Source organism: Petromyzon marinus, chromosome 25, assembly GCF_048934315.1.
Source record: "Petromyzon marinus isolate PM22_M1 ecotype Great Lakes invasive population chromosome 25, UKy_Petmar_22M1.pri1.0, whole genome shotgun sequence".
Classification (NCBI taxonomy): domain Eukaryota; kingdom Metazoa; phylum Chordata; class Hyperoartia; order Petromyzontiformes; family Petromyzontidae; genus Petromyzon; species Petromyzon marinus.
The window spans coordinates 11,341,060-11,357,927 of NC_133691.1; the positions used below are offsets into that span (position 1 = coordinate 11,341,060).

At 54.9% G+C, this 16,868-nt stretch overlaps 1 protein-coding gene across 4 annotated transcripts in view; it reads right to left on the minus strand.

Annotated features, from left to right (window-relative positions):
• Window positions 1-296: 296 nt before the first annotated feature.
• Window positions 297-16,868, minus strand: part of LOC116945823 (carbonic anhydrase 7-like) — a 45,416-nt gene continuing 28,844 nt past the window's right edge. For 2 of the 4 annotated variants that reach the window (XM_032960392.2, XM_032960393.2), the window contains one exon: window positions 297-7,497. In XM_032960392.2, coding sequence (XP_032816283.2) covers window positions 7,381-7,497 — 117 coding nt within the window. In that variant the 3' untranslated portion in view covers window positions 297-7,380. The remainder of the gene's footprint in view (window positions 7,498-16,868) is intronic. The other 2 variants (XR_012945319.1, XR_012945320.1) reach the window with 2 other exon arrangements.

A 16,868-nucleotide genomic window follows, 5' to 3' on the forward strand; every position in this document is an offset into this window, starting at 1 on the left:
GCTGTTAACTACCTCGCCTGGTATACAGCAGGACGTGGGTTCCATCCAGACCCTGACGCCTGCTGTTCTTTTTTAGTTCGCGTGTCCTCGGGTTTTCCCTCCTCGTTTAGAAACACGCGCTTAGAGGATGTAGCTGCCATCAATGTCCGCACGCTAAGCCGCCGCGTCGCTGAGCCATCATTTGTGGCCATAAAACCCCAGTGGGCCTCACCTGGTAAGATAGGAACAACGTTTTCGTAGTTTAGCCTTTTTTTTACATTCACACTGTTGGTATCGTTGAAGCAGGTCGAGGCGCGTGGCGTTCCCGTATGCTTTATTCACGAGACACGTCCATGATCGAACACGGCCGGTTACATTCACGAGACTAAGAGGCCAGGGCCGCCAAAAATCGCGGGGCCTGGGGCGATCGCCCCTATCCGCCGTACACCCTGCAAAGAACATTCGGCCACGGCTCCCCTCCCGTGCTAGGAACGCGGGGAGCCCCGAGGCACAGCAAACCGAGACGTCCTCCTCCAGCGGAGCTGCTGCCCAAATCATCCACAAACCCTAAACCCCGCGGCGACATCTGAGCCCCGCTGTCAACCCGACACTCAGCAGCCTTCATCAACGGTGCAGCCTTCATCAGGAGCTCTCACCATCAGTGAGCTCTACCCTGAACCCACAAGTGTGCAGCCTTCATCAGGAGTCATCATCAGTGAGCTCCACCCTGAACCCTCAACAGTGCAGCCTTCATCAGGAGCGCTCACAATCAGTGAGCTCCACCCTGAACCCTCAACAGTGCAGCCTTCATCAGGAGCTCTCACAATCAGTGAGCTCTACCCTGAACCCACAAGTGTGCAGCCTTCATCAGGAGTCGTCATCAGTGAGCTCCACCCTGAACCCTCAACAGTGTAGCCTTCATCAGGAGCTCTCACAATCAGTGAGCTCTACCCTGAACCCACCAGTGTGCAGCCTTCATCAGGAGTCATCATCAGTGAGCTCCACCCTGAACCCTCAACAGTGCAGCCTTCATCAGGAGCTCTCACCATCAGTGAGCTCCACCCTGAACCCACAAGTGTGTAGCCTTCATCACAAGTCGTCATCAGTGAGCTCCACCCTGAACCCTCAACAGTGCAGACTTCATCATGAGCTCTCACCATCAGTGAGCTCCACCCTGAACCCACAGTGTGCAGCCTTCATCACAAGTCGTCATCAGTGAGCTCCACACTGAACCCTCAACAGTGCAGCCTTCATCAGGAGCTCTCACCATCAGTGAGCTCCAACCTGAACCCTCAACAATGCAGCCTTCATCAGGAGCTCTCACCATCAGTGAGCTCCACCCTGAACCCACAAGTGTGGAGCCTTCATCACAAGTCACCATCAGTGAGCTCCACCCTGAACCCTCACCAGTGCAGCCTTCATCAGGAGCTCTCACCATCAGTGAGCTCCACCCTGAACCCACAAGTGTGTAGCCTTCATCACAAGTCGTCATCAGTGAGCTCCACCCTGAACCCACAGTTTGCAGCCTTCATCAGGAGTCATCATCAGTGAGCTCCACCCTGAACCCTCACCAGTGCAGCCTTCATCAGGAGCTCTCACCATCAGTGAGCTCCACCCTGCAGTCCTCACCAGAACCGTCGCACAGCGTCTCCTCCTCTCAGTGTAACACGTAGGCTCTAGCGCGACACCCACAATTCGTTGCAGGCGGAACGGTCACAATCACAGTTTCCCTCGTTCGTCCCCCACCCCCCAGCGACGGCACAACGACACAAACGCGGGCTCGAACACGTGGTGTGAGCGAGCAAAGCAGGCAGCGTGTTAACAATCATCGTCAGCAGCATCAACATCATCATCCGCATCATCATCGTCATCATCAGCTGCAGTATCAGTCGCTGCAGGGAGGGTCGGGTTGATGCTCTTGGCGAGAGGAATCCGCCCACCAACCTCCCTTCGTCTCTCTCGCACGCGAAAGGGCGGCATTGAGGAGGCTACACGACTTTACTTCGTCAAGTTATCGAAAAATTAAAACGGCAGGCAAAGACTCGTTTCTCAAAATGACACTTTACCATTGATAAGGGGTGAGACAGTTTAAGCGTTTTTGATCAATATCTAGAAATGATGCGATTTTGGATTTAAATGTTGTTGCTTAATGTAAATTCGAGCAGACAACAAAAAAAATCACGTTTACAGAAGATTATTTTTCTTAAGCCTAAGGAGCTTTCTACAAGGTAAATGAATCAAGAAAAACGTTGTCCAGCGCGATAAGCTCGCTTGTCAGCTATCCCACATTTTCTAAATATTTTTTTCTTAGGGACAAAATAAGGGCACGGTGTTGATTATTCTGAATACGAAATGCGAAAATATCGCACCCTGGCGTGCTGCCACCCTTGATCACGCGGTGGCATCTCGTTCCGGGATTGGCCGAGTGAGCCCAGTGGAGCCCCCTCCTCATTCTCCTCCTCATTCTCCTCCTCATTCTCCTCCTCATTCTCCTCCTCATTCTCCTCATTCTCCTCCTCACCCTTCTCATTCTCCTCCTCATCCTCATTCTCTTCCTCCTCATCCTCTTCCTCCTCCTCATCCTCCTTCCCTTCCTCCTCATCCTCCTCATCCCCATCCTCACCATTCTCTTCCTCCTCATCCTCATCCTCCTCTTCTTCCTCCTCATCATCCTCCTCATCCCCATACTCCTCATCCTCTCCCTCATCCTCCTCGCCTCCTCTCCATTTAGGATTTGCTTCCCCTTGGCACTCCGCTGGTGGATGAAAGCTGCCCCACCACAGGCACGGAACCCTCACCCCGGACAACTCCACGCTCACCTTCGCGCTGTTTGACCACAAATCATCACGAGCTGGGGGTGGGGAGTGCAGGGGGGGGCGTCAGATATCACTCGCCACTGATGGTAGCCGTGACCGAGATTCAAACTCAGCCAGGTCTCCGGGTTTACAGCGCCAGCACCCCCGTCCGCCACAATGTATCATAACTGCGGTGTATTACCCACAAGAGGTTTTTTTTTTTAGGTTAGATCGCGTCAATGTGAATGTGTCGTTAAACCCGCCACCACCCGACACAGCCAATTAGTAAGGGTTGTCATGTAAACAGAACGTGCCAATTTGTCGCTATTACAGCGCACACCGCGTGCTGGAGAGCAAATCCACAACATTTACAATCTGAGTGCGACGTTTCGCCAGTAAATGCAGTATATTAATTTGTTTTAAAGGTTTGCTGGCTGGCTGGCTGGCTGGAGGGAAGGACGGGCGGGCGTTCACACCCAAAGGGCGTGCTCGTTGTTAGTTCAACAAAAAATGATTTCAGCTGGCGCGGCTCCAGCGTCACGAGGGCAAATGTTACATCCCCTTAGTCACTCCACCGCTGGATGAAGGCTCCAACGAGCCGCTGTCGGTCATGGTGGGCGTTTGACCATACTTCACCATGCGGATTGGCGCGGATTAGAGAAGTCAAAACCCATGACGGGTACACAAGAATTATAATCCACCACCGAAAATCCATCTTCTGCCTCGCCTGGTATGCAGGAGGTCGTGGGTTCGATCCCGACCCTGACGCCTGCATATTTGGATTCTGCGCGTCTCTCTCCCCGTGATCGCGTGGATTTTTATCCAGATTCTCCGGGGTTCCCCTCCACATTTAGAAACATTCGTTTAGAGTAGTTGGCTGCTATACATTTCCACACGTGATAAGCCACTTCGTTGGGCTATCATTCGTGGCCAGGTCGCTTCTGAAAACGAAGCTAATAGTTCAGTGGGCTTTGCCTGGTAAGATAAAAAATATCGCGTAGTTTTATTTGTTGATTATTTTTTGCGATTTGCTTACCTGCCCTACACTTTGCACTCCCGCCGTGTTTGCTGTTTTGTTGGTTGTTGTAACGTTCTGACGTGCCCCTACTGGACATCTGTGAAAAAGAGCTTTATAGCTCATCGGATTCCTCCTGCAGTCTAAATACAGATTCTGATTCTGGATGGGAGGGCGGTGGGGGGCGGGGGGTTGTTCGATGACCGGTTCAGATGTCACTCGCCACTGACAGTAGCCGTGTGACCATTAATCCAATCTAAGGTGGCGAACGGGTCGCTGTGTTTCATAGCGCAAGTGCCCTAACCGCTGCGCCACCGCTCCTCCGTCTCTCTTGATCTCAGCTTCTCGGAGCGGGGAGACTGCATTCGACCCTCGACACGGCCGCGTGTCACCGTGACACCGGGCTATTCGGCCATGACCGGAGCAACACGAGACGCCTCTAGCTTTGGTAAACTATTAATATATCGGAGAATTACAAATGTCACCGGGAGCAGTAGCACCACCAACATTCAGCATCAGCAGCAACAACAACATCAATATTAGCATCGGCAGTAATACAAGCGGAAGCGACATTAACAGCCATCATGATCATCAGCAACATCATTAGCAAAGACAAAGACGCCCTATGTAGCCACAAGAGAAAGTTGGGGGAAGTGCTGTTAGCGATCACTTATGAAGTCCTGAGCAGCGCCACGCCGGGTCACCGATGGGGAGGCCCCGGACCGGTTCAGACATTCGTCGCGAGTGTTGGCCCGTGAGCGGGAATCGAACTCGGGTCGCCGGGCTCGTAGCGCAGCGCGCTAACCGCTGCGCCACCGCTCCCCACACCACTACCACCAACACGGACAGCAGCACCACAATAATCAGTTTCGTCAACAGCAGCAACAGCGATCACTCAAGTTATCGCATTCCAGTGATACCCCCGTGCACTTGGGTACACGCACAGCCCTTGTCGTCAATCCACTGCCGGATGAGGGGGCCTCTCCGCACAACCGTGCGGGTCGCGGGGGGTGGATTCATCAAGCTATTCGACCATACTTCAGCTCAAAGCGGGGTGCGGGGGGCACCTTAATGTGTGGGGCTCGTGGGCACTGCCCCCCGGTGCTGCCCGCACAGCCCAGAGCCCTCCAGCCGCGGCCCCCGGTTCGTTACAGGCACGGGGTTGGGGTCACCCTGACAAGGTGACGTGCTGCCCTGCTGAGGGGCCCACCCTGTTTGGTTTCCCATGATCCCACGAGATCGGCCCACGCCCCGGGCTCATTTGGTCGCGATGCACCTCCTTTGTAAAGTAAAACAAATCACGCCCCACCATCGCTAACCTCCCACACCCGAGCCCCCTCTCCACCCCACCCCTCCTGTGATCGTCGACTCTTGCGCTCATTGGCAGCAGCAAGATGTTCAGGCGCTTGCTGCTGGCCACGACAAGAATGGCGTCGGCATGGAGTTCGTGTCGTTTGGGTGCTCCTCCTCATCCTCCTCCTTCTCCTCCTCCTCCGCTGCTGCTGCTGCGGGAGCGCAGACCGCAGTGGTTTGTAGAACCACGCGTGCTCAGGCGTGAGGATTGCACGGCCGCGATCACGCTCCCACGGCTTGTGCCTTTCCGCTGTCCGTTCACGGAGGTGCGCATCGGCCTGCCGTCGATGTTCCGGTTCCAGCAGTGGCTTCGAGGAGGAGGAATCTCGAATCCGGGAGGTCCGGTGATGTTTGTGTCTCGAATGGGGGGGGGGGCGGGGGGGGTTGGTGTTCATTCTGGACGTCGGCGTAATTGAGACGGACGTCGTTAACTTAAATCCCTCTCCCCGTTATCCAAAAGTACGGTCCGAAGTTTTCTATAATCTCATAGCGAGTGGGCGATTCCATTAGGGCCGAATGTGGAGATTTGGGGGTGGGGGGGGGTGGAACAACAGAAGGGAACCGCGTCCTTGCGTGTTCCCTCGATTCACGAACATGCCTTGCATTTCATTGCAGTCGATACAGACGCATCACAGCGTCGCGACGACGCATCACAACGAAGCGTCACGACGAGGCGTCACAATGACGTGTCATTGTGACGCCACGTCACGACGAGGCGTCATTGTGACGCGTCACGACGAGGCGTCACGACGAGGCGTCACGACGACGCGTCATTGTGACGTGTCACAGCGAGGCGTCACGACACGTCATTGTGACGCCGCGTCACGACGAGGCGTCATTGTGACGTGTCACAGCGAGGCGTCACGACGGCGCGTCACGACGACGTGTCATGACGCCGCGTCACGACGAGGCGTCACGACGACGCGTCACAGCAAGGCGTCACAGCGAGGCGTCACGACGACGCGTCACAATGACAACGCGTCACGACGAGGTGTCACGACAACGCGTCACGACGAGGTGTCACGACAACGCGTCACGACGAGGTGTCACAGTGACGCGCCACGACGACGCGTCACAATGACGAGGTGTCACAGCGAGGCATCACAGTGACGCGTCACGGCGACGCGTCACAATAATAACGAATATCGCCTATGACGTCAATTCGTTTTGCATTTGAACTTAACAATAAGGTGATAACGTGATCACGTGTGGACTTCGCCCAGTAGTGATTAATTAACTGTTTCATCAGTCGTACGAATATTGCTCTTCAAGAGACGCGCACGTCACGGGCGCCTTAATTGCGTTTAGTGCAAAAGCTGCGTGGTCAGCGTCCCGTCTTGCAGCGTCGCGATCGGTCCAGAACTCCGGCCCTCGCCGCCCACGATGGTCGGCCCTCTCTGTGTTTACCGGGTGTCTCCCCCCCCGCCACTCCTCTCCTACACGCTACTTACACGCGCCAGATGATTGCTCAACAAAACGAATTAAGTGGACAAATTCGCATCGTACCCCATTTCTGCATGAATAAATAAAAAAGTGTAATTTTTTTTCACGAATCCCATCAGCCATACGGCAGCCCTCTGGGAGTGCATATCATTATATATTATTATTATTCCATCGGCATTGGTTTCGTGCAAGGAGAACTCTGGGCTGGTTTGTGACCATTCAGCATGTGGCCCCAGCAGTCAGGCTCGCTTCAACCAATGCTGATGGAAATGTGCGTAGGAAAGGGACCCCCGCCCCCGCCTCTCTCTGTTAGATAAGGGGTTGCACGGTAGTCCCTCGGTTAACAGTGACATCGCTTAACGGTTTTAGGTTATCGTTTCGCCTCCCATAGGACCGCCACGACTTCGACTGAATGTTAACATTTGAGCAAACGGCACGTTTACGTTATACACGCGGGGCGCCAATTTCGGCCAGTCCGAGCGCTCGTAAGCAGAGCTGAGCCATGCCCTCAGCCAATCAGGGACGCTCATTTATAGGCGTTTCGGACCTCGACTGGCTTTGTTCACGTGATTATGTTCTCTGTGTGGCAGTGGAGACCGACTCTCTCTTCGATGAACGGTTATTTGGGTTAACAGTAGTTTTCGTGGAATGGATTAAAAAAACGTAAAACCGAGGGACTGCTTCTGGAGTTTGATATTGACCTACGAGGCAGCAGCGGTGGGTCACGAGGAACGGAGTCGTGGCAAGCCCAGTCGGAGGTCAAAGGTGACGGTCAGGAGTCAAGGGTCGAGGTCATCACGGGTAGGCAGTGACGACTCGGCCACACAGTGGCTGCGGCGGTCGGAAGTTGTCCACCATGGGTCGGCTCTTTTCGTTCTCCCCGGAGAAGCTGAGCTCGCGGAAGCGTGACAGCTGGTGAGCGGAGAGAGATGCAGGTCAACAACAACAACAACACACAAACAACAACAGCAGCAACAACAGCAGCACGCCCATCACTTATCAGCAGCTCACATAACAACAGCGCAAGGCGACCGGACGCTGTGCTAAACCTGGACATATGTGAAAAAGAGCTTTACAGCTCATCGGATTCATCCAGTATAAGTAGCTCTATCCCTAACCCCAGCCACACCAGTAACCCAAACCCAACCCCAACGACGCTAGTCAACCAGAACCTAGCTCTACCCCGTAACCACATTATTCGACCGAATCCTACCCCTAACACTAACGACGCTGGTCAAATTATCTGGGTCTTTCGGTAAAGTCACGTAGATAGGTTCAAAGAAAATAACAAAAAACTACGACGTTTCGATCGCAACACAAGCGGTCGTCATCAGGAAAAGGGGGTTAGCTTCTAAAGGCAAACAGTTTATAAAGGTTTGAAATGGGCGCAGCCCAAATGTAACATTGGCTGCTGACATTTGGGTTACGCCCATTTTAAACCTTTATAAACAGTTTGCCTTTAGAAGCTAACCCCCTTTTCCTCCTGACAACCGCTTGTGTTGCGATCGAAACGTCTTAGTTTTTTGTTATTTTCTTTGAACCTCTCTACGTGACTTTACCGAAAGACCCAAAGAATATTAATTCCCGCAGTCACGAAAGCTTTAAGTCAGGATGTGACGCTGGTCAAGCAAACAGCATTGCCTCTAAACCAAACCAACGACCACCAACCACGGTGGTTGGTGTTGTGTGTTACGTCAGTGGTCTGCGTGGGCCGTGGTGCTGATGGCGGCGGAAGTGATGGTGTAGTGGCTCGTGGCGGTGGTTGCGTCATTTGGCGCGTAAGGCATGGGTGGTGGTGGGAGGGAGCGGTGGCGCAGCGGTGAGCGCGCCCCACTACGAAGCCGGCGACCCGAGTTCGATTCCCGCTCGCGGCCACCAAAACCGGTGACGATGATTTGCGCCTATCCTGGGCCTCTCCTAGGTCGACTCAGGCTCCAATGAGTGCCCAGTGAGATGTGTAAAACATGCCCACTGGGGACAGAATGATGTGTAAAACATGGTCACTGGGGACACAAAGATGTGTAAAACATGCCCACTGGGGACACAAAGGTGGCCGAGCGAGAAGCTCCGCCTATGTAGGCCGTGCTACTCGCTCACTGCACTTGCCCCAACAGAACGTTGAAGGCTTTACGGGGGATCTTTGTCTTTGGTGGTGACTGAAACAGCCTCCGGGGCGTGCTGCCCCCCCCCAGCTGCCCCCCCCCCAGCTGCCCCCCCTCCACCCCCCCAGCTGCCCCCCCCCCCCCCCCCACGACGGACCAGAGGTCGCCTCCAGCAAGCGATTTAATTAATTTCGCGCAGCCCGCGCGAGTCCGACTCTTACGAAACCCAGGGCCACCCACGCGTGCCTCTCGCAGGGTTTCACAAGAGGGAGAGACAGAGAGAGGGGGGGGGGAGAGATGGGGAGAGAGAAATGGGGAGAGACAGAGAGAGATGGGGAGGGGGAGAGAGAGATGGGGAGAGACAGAGAGAGTTGGGGAGGGGGAGAGAGAGATGGGGAGAGACAGAGAGAGGGGGGGGAGAGAGGGGAAGAGAGAGATGGGGAGAGACAGAGAGAGAGATGGGGAGAGACAGAGAGATGGTAAGAGAGAGATGGGGAGAGACAGAGAGAGATGGGGAGAGACAGAGAGAGATGGGGAGAGACAGAGAGAGGGGGGAGGGGAGAGAGGGGAAGAGAGAGATGGGGAGAGACAGAGAGAGAGATGGGGAGGGGGAGAGAGAGATGGGGAGAGACAGAGAGAGGGGGGGGAGAGAGGGGAAGAGAGAGATGGGGAGCGACAGAGAGAGATGGGGAGAGAGAGATGGGGAGAGAGAGATGGGGAGAGAGACAGAGAGATGCGGAGAGACAGAGAGAGATGGGGAGAGAGAGATGGTAAGAGAGAGATGGGGAGAGACAGAGAGAGATGGGGAGAGACAGAGAGAGATGGGGAGAGAGAGATGGGGAGAGAGAGATGGGGAGAGACAGAGAGAGATGGGGAGAGACAGAGAGAGATGGGGAGAGAGAGATGGGGAGAGACAGAGAGAGATGGGGAGAGAGAGATGGGGAGAGACAGAGAGAGATGGGGAGAGACAGAGAGAGATGGGAAGAGAGAGATGGGGAGAGACAGAGAGAGATGGGGAGAGAGAGATGGGGAGAGACAGAGAGAGATGGGGAGAGACAGAGAGAGATGGGGAGAGACAGAGAGAGATGGGGAGAGAGAGATGGGGAGAGACAGAGAGAGATGGTAAGAGAGAGATGGGGAGAGACAGAGAGAGATGGGGAGAGACAGAGAGAGATGGGGAGAGACAGAGAGAGATGGGGAGAGAGAGATGGGGAGAGAGAGATGGGGAGAGACAGAGAGAGATGGTAAGAGAGAGATGGGGAGAGACAGAGAGAGATGGGGAGAGACAGAGAGAGATGGGGAGAGACAGAGAGAGATGGGTAGAGAGAGATGGGGAGAGAGAGATGGGGAGAGACAGAGAGAGATGGTAAGAGAGAGATGGGGAGAGACAGAGAGAGATGGGGAGAGACAGAGAGAGATGGGGAGAGACAGAGAGAGGGGGGAGGGGAGAGAGGGGAAGAGAGAGATGGGGAGAGACAGAGAGAGAGATGGGGAGAGAGAGAGGGGGAGAGACAGAGAGAGATGGGGAGAGACAGAGAGAGATGGGGAGACAGAGAGAGATGGGAAGAGAGAGAGGGGGAGAGACAGAGAGAGGGGGAGAGACAGAGAGATGGGGAGAGAGAGATGGGGAGAGACAGAGAGAGATGGCGAGAGACAGAGAGAGATGGGAAGAGAGAGAGGGGGAGAGACAGAGAGATGGGAAGAGAGAGAGGGGGAGAGACAGAGAGAGATGGGGAGAGAGATGGGAAGAGAGAGAGGGGGAGAGACAGAGAGAGATGGTGAGAGACAGAGAGAGATGGGGAGAGAGAGATGGGGAGAGAGAGAGATGGGGAGAGACAGAGAGAGATGGGGAGAGAGAGATGGGGAGAGAGAGAGAGAGAGGAAGAGCGAGACTTTTGACTTTTAAACAATTTTTATTGCCGCCAGCAGCAACAGCACTGGGGGCGATTCCGATGGGAAGAGCGAGAGGTGGAGACCGGGGAAGATAAAGAGGGAAAGGGAGAGGGAGAGAGAGGGGGAAAATATGTACATAGAAAACAGAGGGAACATAGACAGAGTAGGGAGAGAGGGGGTAGAGAGAGAGGGAAGGGGTAAGAAAAAGAGCAGAGCGTGAAATCTTTCGTAAAATATTTCATTTAAACAGGAGGGGGGTTACATAACGCAAAGCAGTGGAAAAAAACCGAAATGATGAACGAAGCAAAATTCCGACTACAAGCATCTTCTCGTTTCCTCTGATCGTAAAAAAAGAGAGAGAGGAAGAGAATGGGGACAGTGAGAGGGAGGGAGAGAGGAGGAGAGCGAAAAGGGATATAGAGGAGGGGGGAGAGATGGGGGGAGAGAGAGAGAGATGGGGAGGGGGAGAGAGAGATGGGGAGAGACAGAGAGAGATGGGGAGAGACAGAGAGAGGGGGGGGGGGGAGAGAGATGGGGAGAGACAGAGAGAGATGGGGAGAGAGAGATAGGGAGAGACAGAGAGAGATGGGGAGAGACAGAGAGAGATGGGGAGAGACAGAGAGAGATGGGGAGAGACAGAGAGAGATGGAGAGAGACAGAGAGAGATGGGGAGAGAGAGATGGGAAGAGACAGAGAGATAGGAAGAGCGAGACTTTTGACTTTAAAAAATTTTATTGCCGCCAGCAGCAACAGCACTGGAGGCGATTCCGATGGGAAGAGCGAGAGGTGGAGACCGGGGAAGATAAAGAGGGAAAGGGAGAGGGAGAGAGAGGGGGAAAAATATGTACACAGAAAACAGGGGGAACATAGACATAGAGTAGGGAGAGAGGGGGTAGAGAGAGGGGGTAGAGAGAGAGGGAAGGGGTAAGAAGGCGCTCGCTAACAGCAATTGCCCCAACAGTCCGTTGAGGCTATACGTGGGATCTTTGTCTTTGCCATTGGCGCTTCCATCGCTGGGGCTCCCCGTGAGGAGGCCAGGCCCCGATGGCACGCTTCCTAGCGGCGGTGGGAACGCGGGCCGACATCATCGCGGATATCATCACTAATTATTATTATACTGACCGCACTCAAGCAATAAACCGTCCGTTAAACTCACCCCTCGCGGTACGAACGCCATTACCGGCGACCAAACCAACCGCTGAAGAAAGGGCAGACGTCCCCATTAGCGGTGGATTGATGGTAATCGGGCGTGACGTCTGCCCAAGGGCATGGGGCGAGGTGGAAGAGATCCGCTCGCTCGCTCGCCGGGAAGCCCACACGGTGGACTTTGGTGAGGGGGGGGGGGGTTTCGCGGCCGGCCTCGTCGTGACCGCCGAACGACATTGCGTGGGCAAATCACGGACGTTAGGACAGGCACAAGCGGCACGCACGCGACGACAAAAACAGCAGCTCGGCAAATGTCGTCAACAACGTCGCCTTCTCTTCTTGCGCACGATGATGATGCTGACGGTGGCAGTGGCGGTGGGGGTGGGGGTGAGGGTGAGGGTGGTGGTGATGCTGACGGCGGCGGTGGTGGTGACGGCGGCGGCGGTGGTGGTGACGGCGGCGGTGGTGATGGTGGTGGTGGTGACGGCGGCGGTGGTGGTGACGGCGGTGGTGGTGGTGACGGCGGCGGTGGTGGTGGTGACGGCGGTGGTGGTGATGGTGGTGGTGACGACGGCGGCGGCGGCGGTGGGGGTGGTGGTGGTGACGGCGATGGTGGCGGTGGTGGTGGTGACGGCGATGGTGGTGACGGCGGTGGTGGTGACGGCGATGGTGGTGACGGCGGTGGTGGCGGTGGTGGTGGTGACGGCGATGGTGGCGGCGGCGGTGGTGGTGACGGCGGCGGTGGTGGTGACGGCGGCGGTGGCGGTGGTGGTGGTGACGGCGGTGGTGGCGGTGGTGGTGGTGGTGACGGCGGTGGTGGCGGTGGTGGTGGTGATGGCGGTGGTGGCGGTGGTGGTGGTGGCGACGGCGGTGGTGGTGACGGCGGCGGGGGCTAAGCGTCGTTCCGATGAGAACGGTTGGATACGTACCATGCTAAAGAAGTTCAACATACATGCAATGTATGTTGAACTTGAAGTCAGCTATAAACCACGGTACTTTATTATTTAAACTATATATATGTTTTTATTTTAACCGAGTAAGGCCCACTGAGCCAGAGAGCTCTTTTTGTCAGAAGCCACCTGGTCACAAATGATAGCTCGACGATTTAGTGGCTTATCATCACGTGGACATTTAGAGCAGCCAAAAACTCTGAACACGTGACGCTGATTGCAAAACCGGAGGACCCGGAGAAAAATCCACGCGGCCGCGGGGAGAGAGACGCGCAAAGTCCAAATATACAGCAGCAGCAGCAGGCGTCAGGGTCGGGATCGGACCCACGAACTGCTGAACACCAGGCGAGGGAGTTAACATCTCCTAGCCACCGCGTTGCTGGCCACGACGAGAGGGCTTCAGCAGTTACGTCTACGGGACATTTTTTGATACTGGAAAAAGGTCCCATAGACTTTAACTGCCCGACCCGAGCTATGCATGCTTCGACACTTGCGTTGCCTTTGTCCTGTTGACCTTTTCGCATTCTCTCGTCTGACACTGGTGGTGGGACACGGGCATAGAGACGTCTCTCTCTCTCTCTCTGGTGTGGGCCAATCAGTTTCAAAGGCAGTGAATACATTATCAGAGCATGTTTGTTTTTTGAATGTTTTTGCCAGAAGTACAGTGTGTGGTTAATTCAGACTTGATTCCTTGCAAAATGTGTCTATTGGGTGTTTGAACATCTTAACACCTCCCGTTGTATTGCCATCAAGAGCAAAGCTCATTCTTATTTCAGCATTTACAGTTCGTGTCGTTTCACTGTTCCTCTTCCTCTGTTGAAGGAGCGCAGATCGCAGTGGAGTTACCGTGCGGTCCATCGATTGATTGGTTTGCATAGCCACAGTCGCACTAATGTGGCTTGTCTTTAATGCATCTTTGTGCTTCTATAGTTGTCTCTATGAGTCGCTACGTATCTCTATGAGTCTCTAAGTATCTATACAGGTCTCTATGCATCTCTATGAGTCCCTGTGTATCTCTGAGTCCCTGTGTATCTCTATGAGTCTCTGTGTATCTCTATGAGTCCCTGTGTATCTCTATGAGTCTCTGTGTATCTCTATGATTCTCTGTGTATCTCTATCAGTCCATGTGTATCTCTATGAGTCCCTGTGCATCTCTATGAGTCTCTGTGTATCTCTATGAGTCCCTGTGCATCTCGATGAGTTTGCTACGTGGTCCCATAGTTTGGGTTGCATAGCCACAATCACACGACTGTGGCTTGCATCATTAAACCCTCCACGCTCTGAACGAGATGCGCTGTAGCATCGGCTTGCTATTTGACGTTCCCGTGCGGCTGACGGTGAAACCGATTGCCTCCGACGAGGCCGAATGTCAACCGCCGTCTCAAACGTAAAAAAAAAGTGGACAATAGGCGACGTTTCGGGCAACAGCCCTTCAACTCAGCACGCGGAAGAGGCCAGAGAGGTCGAGTGAATTCTACTTCTCCGGCCCCCCTCTCTATGCGACTTTAAGAAGGGGGCCCCACTGCCCAAAACGTCACCTATTGAATACAGGGTGTTTCAAAAAAATGTTAACACTTCGGGGAATTTGTAACACGTGCTGCTGCCTCCGGGCTCTGGAGACCAGCTGGAGAAGATTCCAGGCCACGTGTTGACGATGACGGCGAACAAGTGGAGACTCTTTGACTTTTTCAAGCTATTAAAATACATTTGTTATCATGTTACGGTGCATTATCCGTGATTTTTCTATTAAAAACGATAGTCCCATAAAAAGCGTTAACATTCTTTTGAAGCACCCTGTGTTTCTTCCTTTTAAGGCCCACTGTGCTGTTGACGAGTGCGTTGAGTTGTTATTGTTAGTGGCACTCGTGCACCCACTGCTAACGCAAAAAAAATCTTGAACATTTTCTGGTTGGCCAAGAGTCTCGTCCTTGAGCTGTCAATGGAATGGCACCCCGACTCGTAAATATGACTAAAGAGTCTCGGCTTGGTGCTGGACAATTCACCGTAGTTTCTGACCCCACTTAGAACAAGTAGTAACAAACATGCGCGTTCCACTCGCAGACATGCAAAAAGCACATCACCGCTGTGCTGTACTAGTGACGAACTGGCACGTTCTGTTGACGTGACAACCCTCACTAGATGGCTGTGTCGGGTGGTGGCGGGTTTAACGACACATTTATCTATCTACGCGATCCAACCCCCCCAAAAAAACCTCTGTCATGGACACCTTTCCTCTGCGGCGGAGATTGCGCTGCCGCCCTGAATGGCTCCTTTGTAACGCCGTCACGTGGCCACTCTGACAATGCCCTGTCCTGTGCACACGTGGGTCACCCACGGCGCTGTCGGGTCGCGTTGGGTTTCTCCAGGGCATTCGGGACGCCTCTACGCGACTCTCTCCACCGACAGACCGCTCCTTGTCGCTGGGACCCAATCTCCCAGACGTCACTGGACCTGACAACAACCTGGCTACCAACCCACCCCCACCCCCCACCCCATACCCCCACCGTGCTGCACGAGTCCAAATCGCCGCGCTAAAATTTCACGAAGGAACTCTCCCGGCGATCGCCTCGGCACCGTCGACCGACAGGTCGCGGAGCGCCCGCGGTCTTTCCGGGATCGCGGCCGGCGCTCCTCGCGGGCGCTCGTTAAAGTCAGATCACACGATCGGCGCCCTCGCGGGACGCCGGCGGGCGTCGGCCGGTCACGCCGTGCGCGTTCACGCGGAGCGGTCGCCGACGGGCGAGAGAGCGGCGAACGATTGGCCGCCAAAGGACGGGCTGCGCCCCAGACGATGACCACCGCGGAGATGCAACCCACGCCATCGTAGCGCGCCAACCGCTTTCACTGCTGTGCCGCCCTACCTCCCGATTCAAGCCACCAGAGAACGGCTCCTCCTCTGGAGCGCGCGCACGGGAATGGAGTTTTCGGAACATTTCCGCGGCGCTGGGTTACAGGCCACGGCCATGTGCAGCTTAGCCACACAAACAGACAAAGATCCCCCGTATAGCCTTAATAGATTGACGGGGCAAGTGCTATTAAGGAGCACCTATGAGACAAGGCCGGCATGGCACTCGAGGTGGTGGGTGGCCAGCACCACGCCCGGCCGCCTTTGTCTCCCCAGTGGCGATGTTTACTACACCCCCCCCCCCCCACCCCGGTACTCATTTGAGGCTGAGTCGACCAAGGGGAGGCCCAGGACCGGTTCAAATATTCGCCGCTGTTATTGGTCGTCAGCGGGAATCGTACTCGGGTCGACTGGGTTCGTACCGCAGTGCGCTAACCACTGCGCCACCGCTCCCCGCCACCACCACCACCACCGCCACCACCACCACCGCTCCCCGCCACCACCACAGAGGCGCGGTGGTTACGAGCCACTAGAGACTCTCAGGCCTCCTAGAATGTTGTTTTATTATTATTCCAAAAGAGCAGCGCTGTCTCTGGAAAAATAAAATCCATTTAGGGGCGACTCAATTAGCCGCACGGGTCATTGATTGGTCGCCCAATTAGGCGCGGAGACCGATAGAGAGCGTGGGGCGAGCAACACTGCCGCCAGCGAGTGACCCGTGGTGGTAGCGGCCACGCCGGGCCAAGAGCTGAATTCCTGCATGGTTGGTCCCAGGGGTCAACTCGACCCATCATCTACAAGGGGTCGATAAAATGAGGTTTTGCAGCAAGGCACACTCGTCGCGCTCGGGTTATACTTGGCCCCGCTAGTCATTATTACCACCACCACCACCACTATCATCACTCACCACAATCACTCACCACCATCACCACCCACTACCACAATCACCAATCACTCACTACCATCATCACCCACCACCACCACCACTCACCACTATCATCACTCAGACATCACTCACCACCTGCTAATCTGTGATTCTTCACTCACCACTACTCTCTAAGCACCACACGTCTTACTCACCACCCAGCACACACCACCGATCCCTCACCACCATCTACTTGCCACTCACCACCAGCCACCATCCACACAGCTGCATCTGCACCACCACCCTCCATCCATCGCTCACTACTCACCCCGCGCCTCCCTCCCCCCCTTCTGCACCCCCCCCCCCCTTGCCATCATCACATCTCGCTGTCCCTCTGGGGAGGTTTAGCTATGGTTCGGGGTTACAGGGCATCATCCATCTGTCAGAAAATCATCTGAGGGAGCGCCAGGGAGACAGGGGAT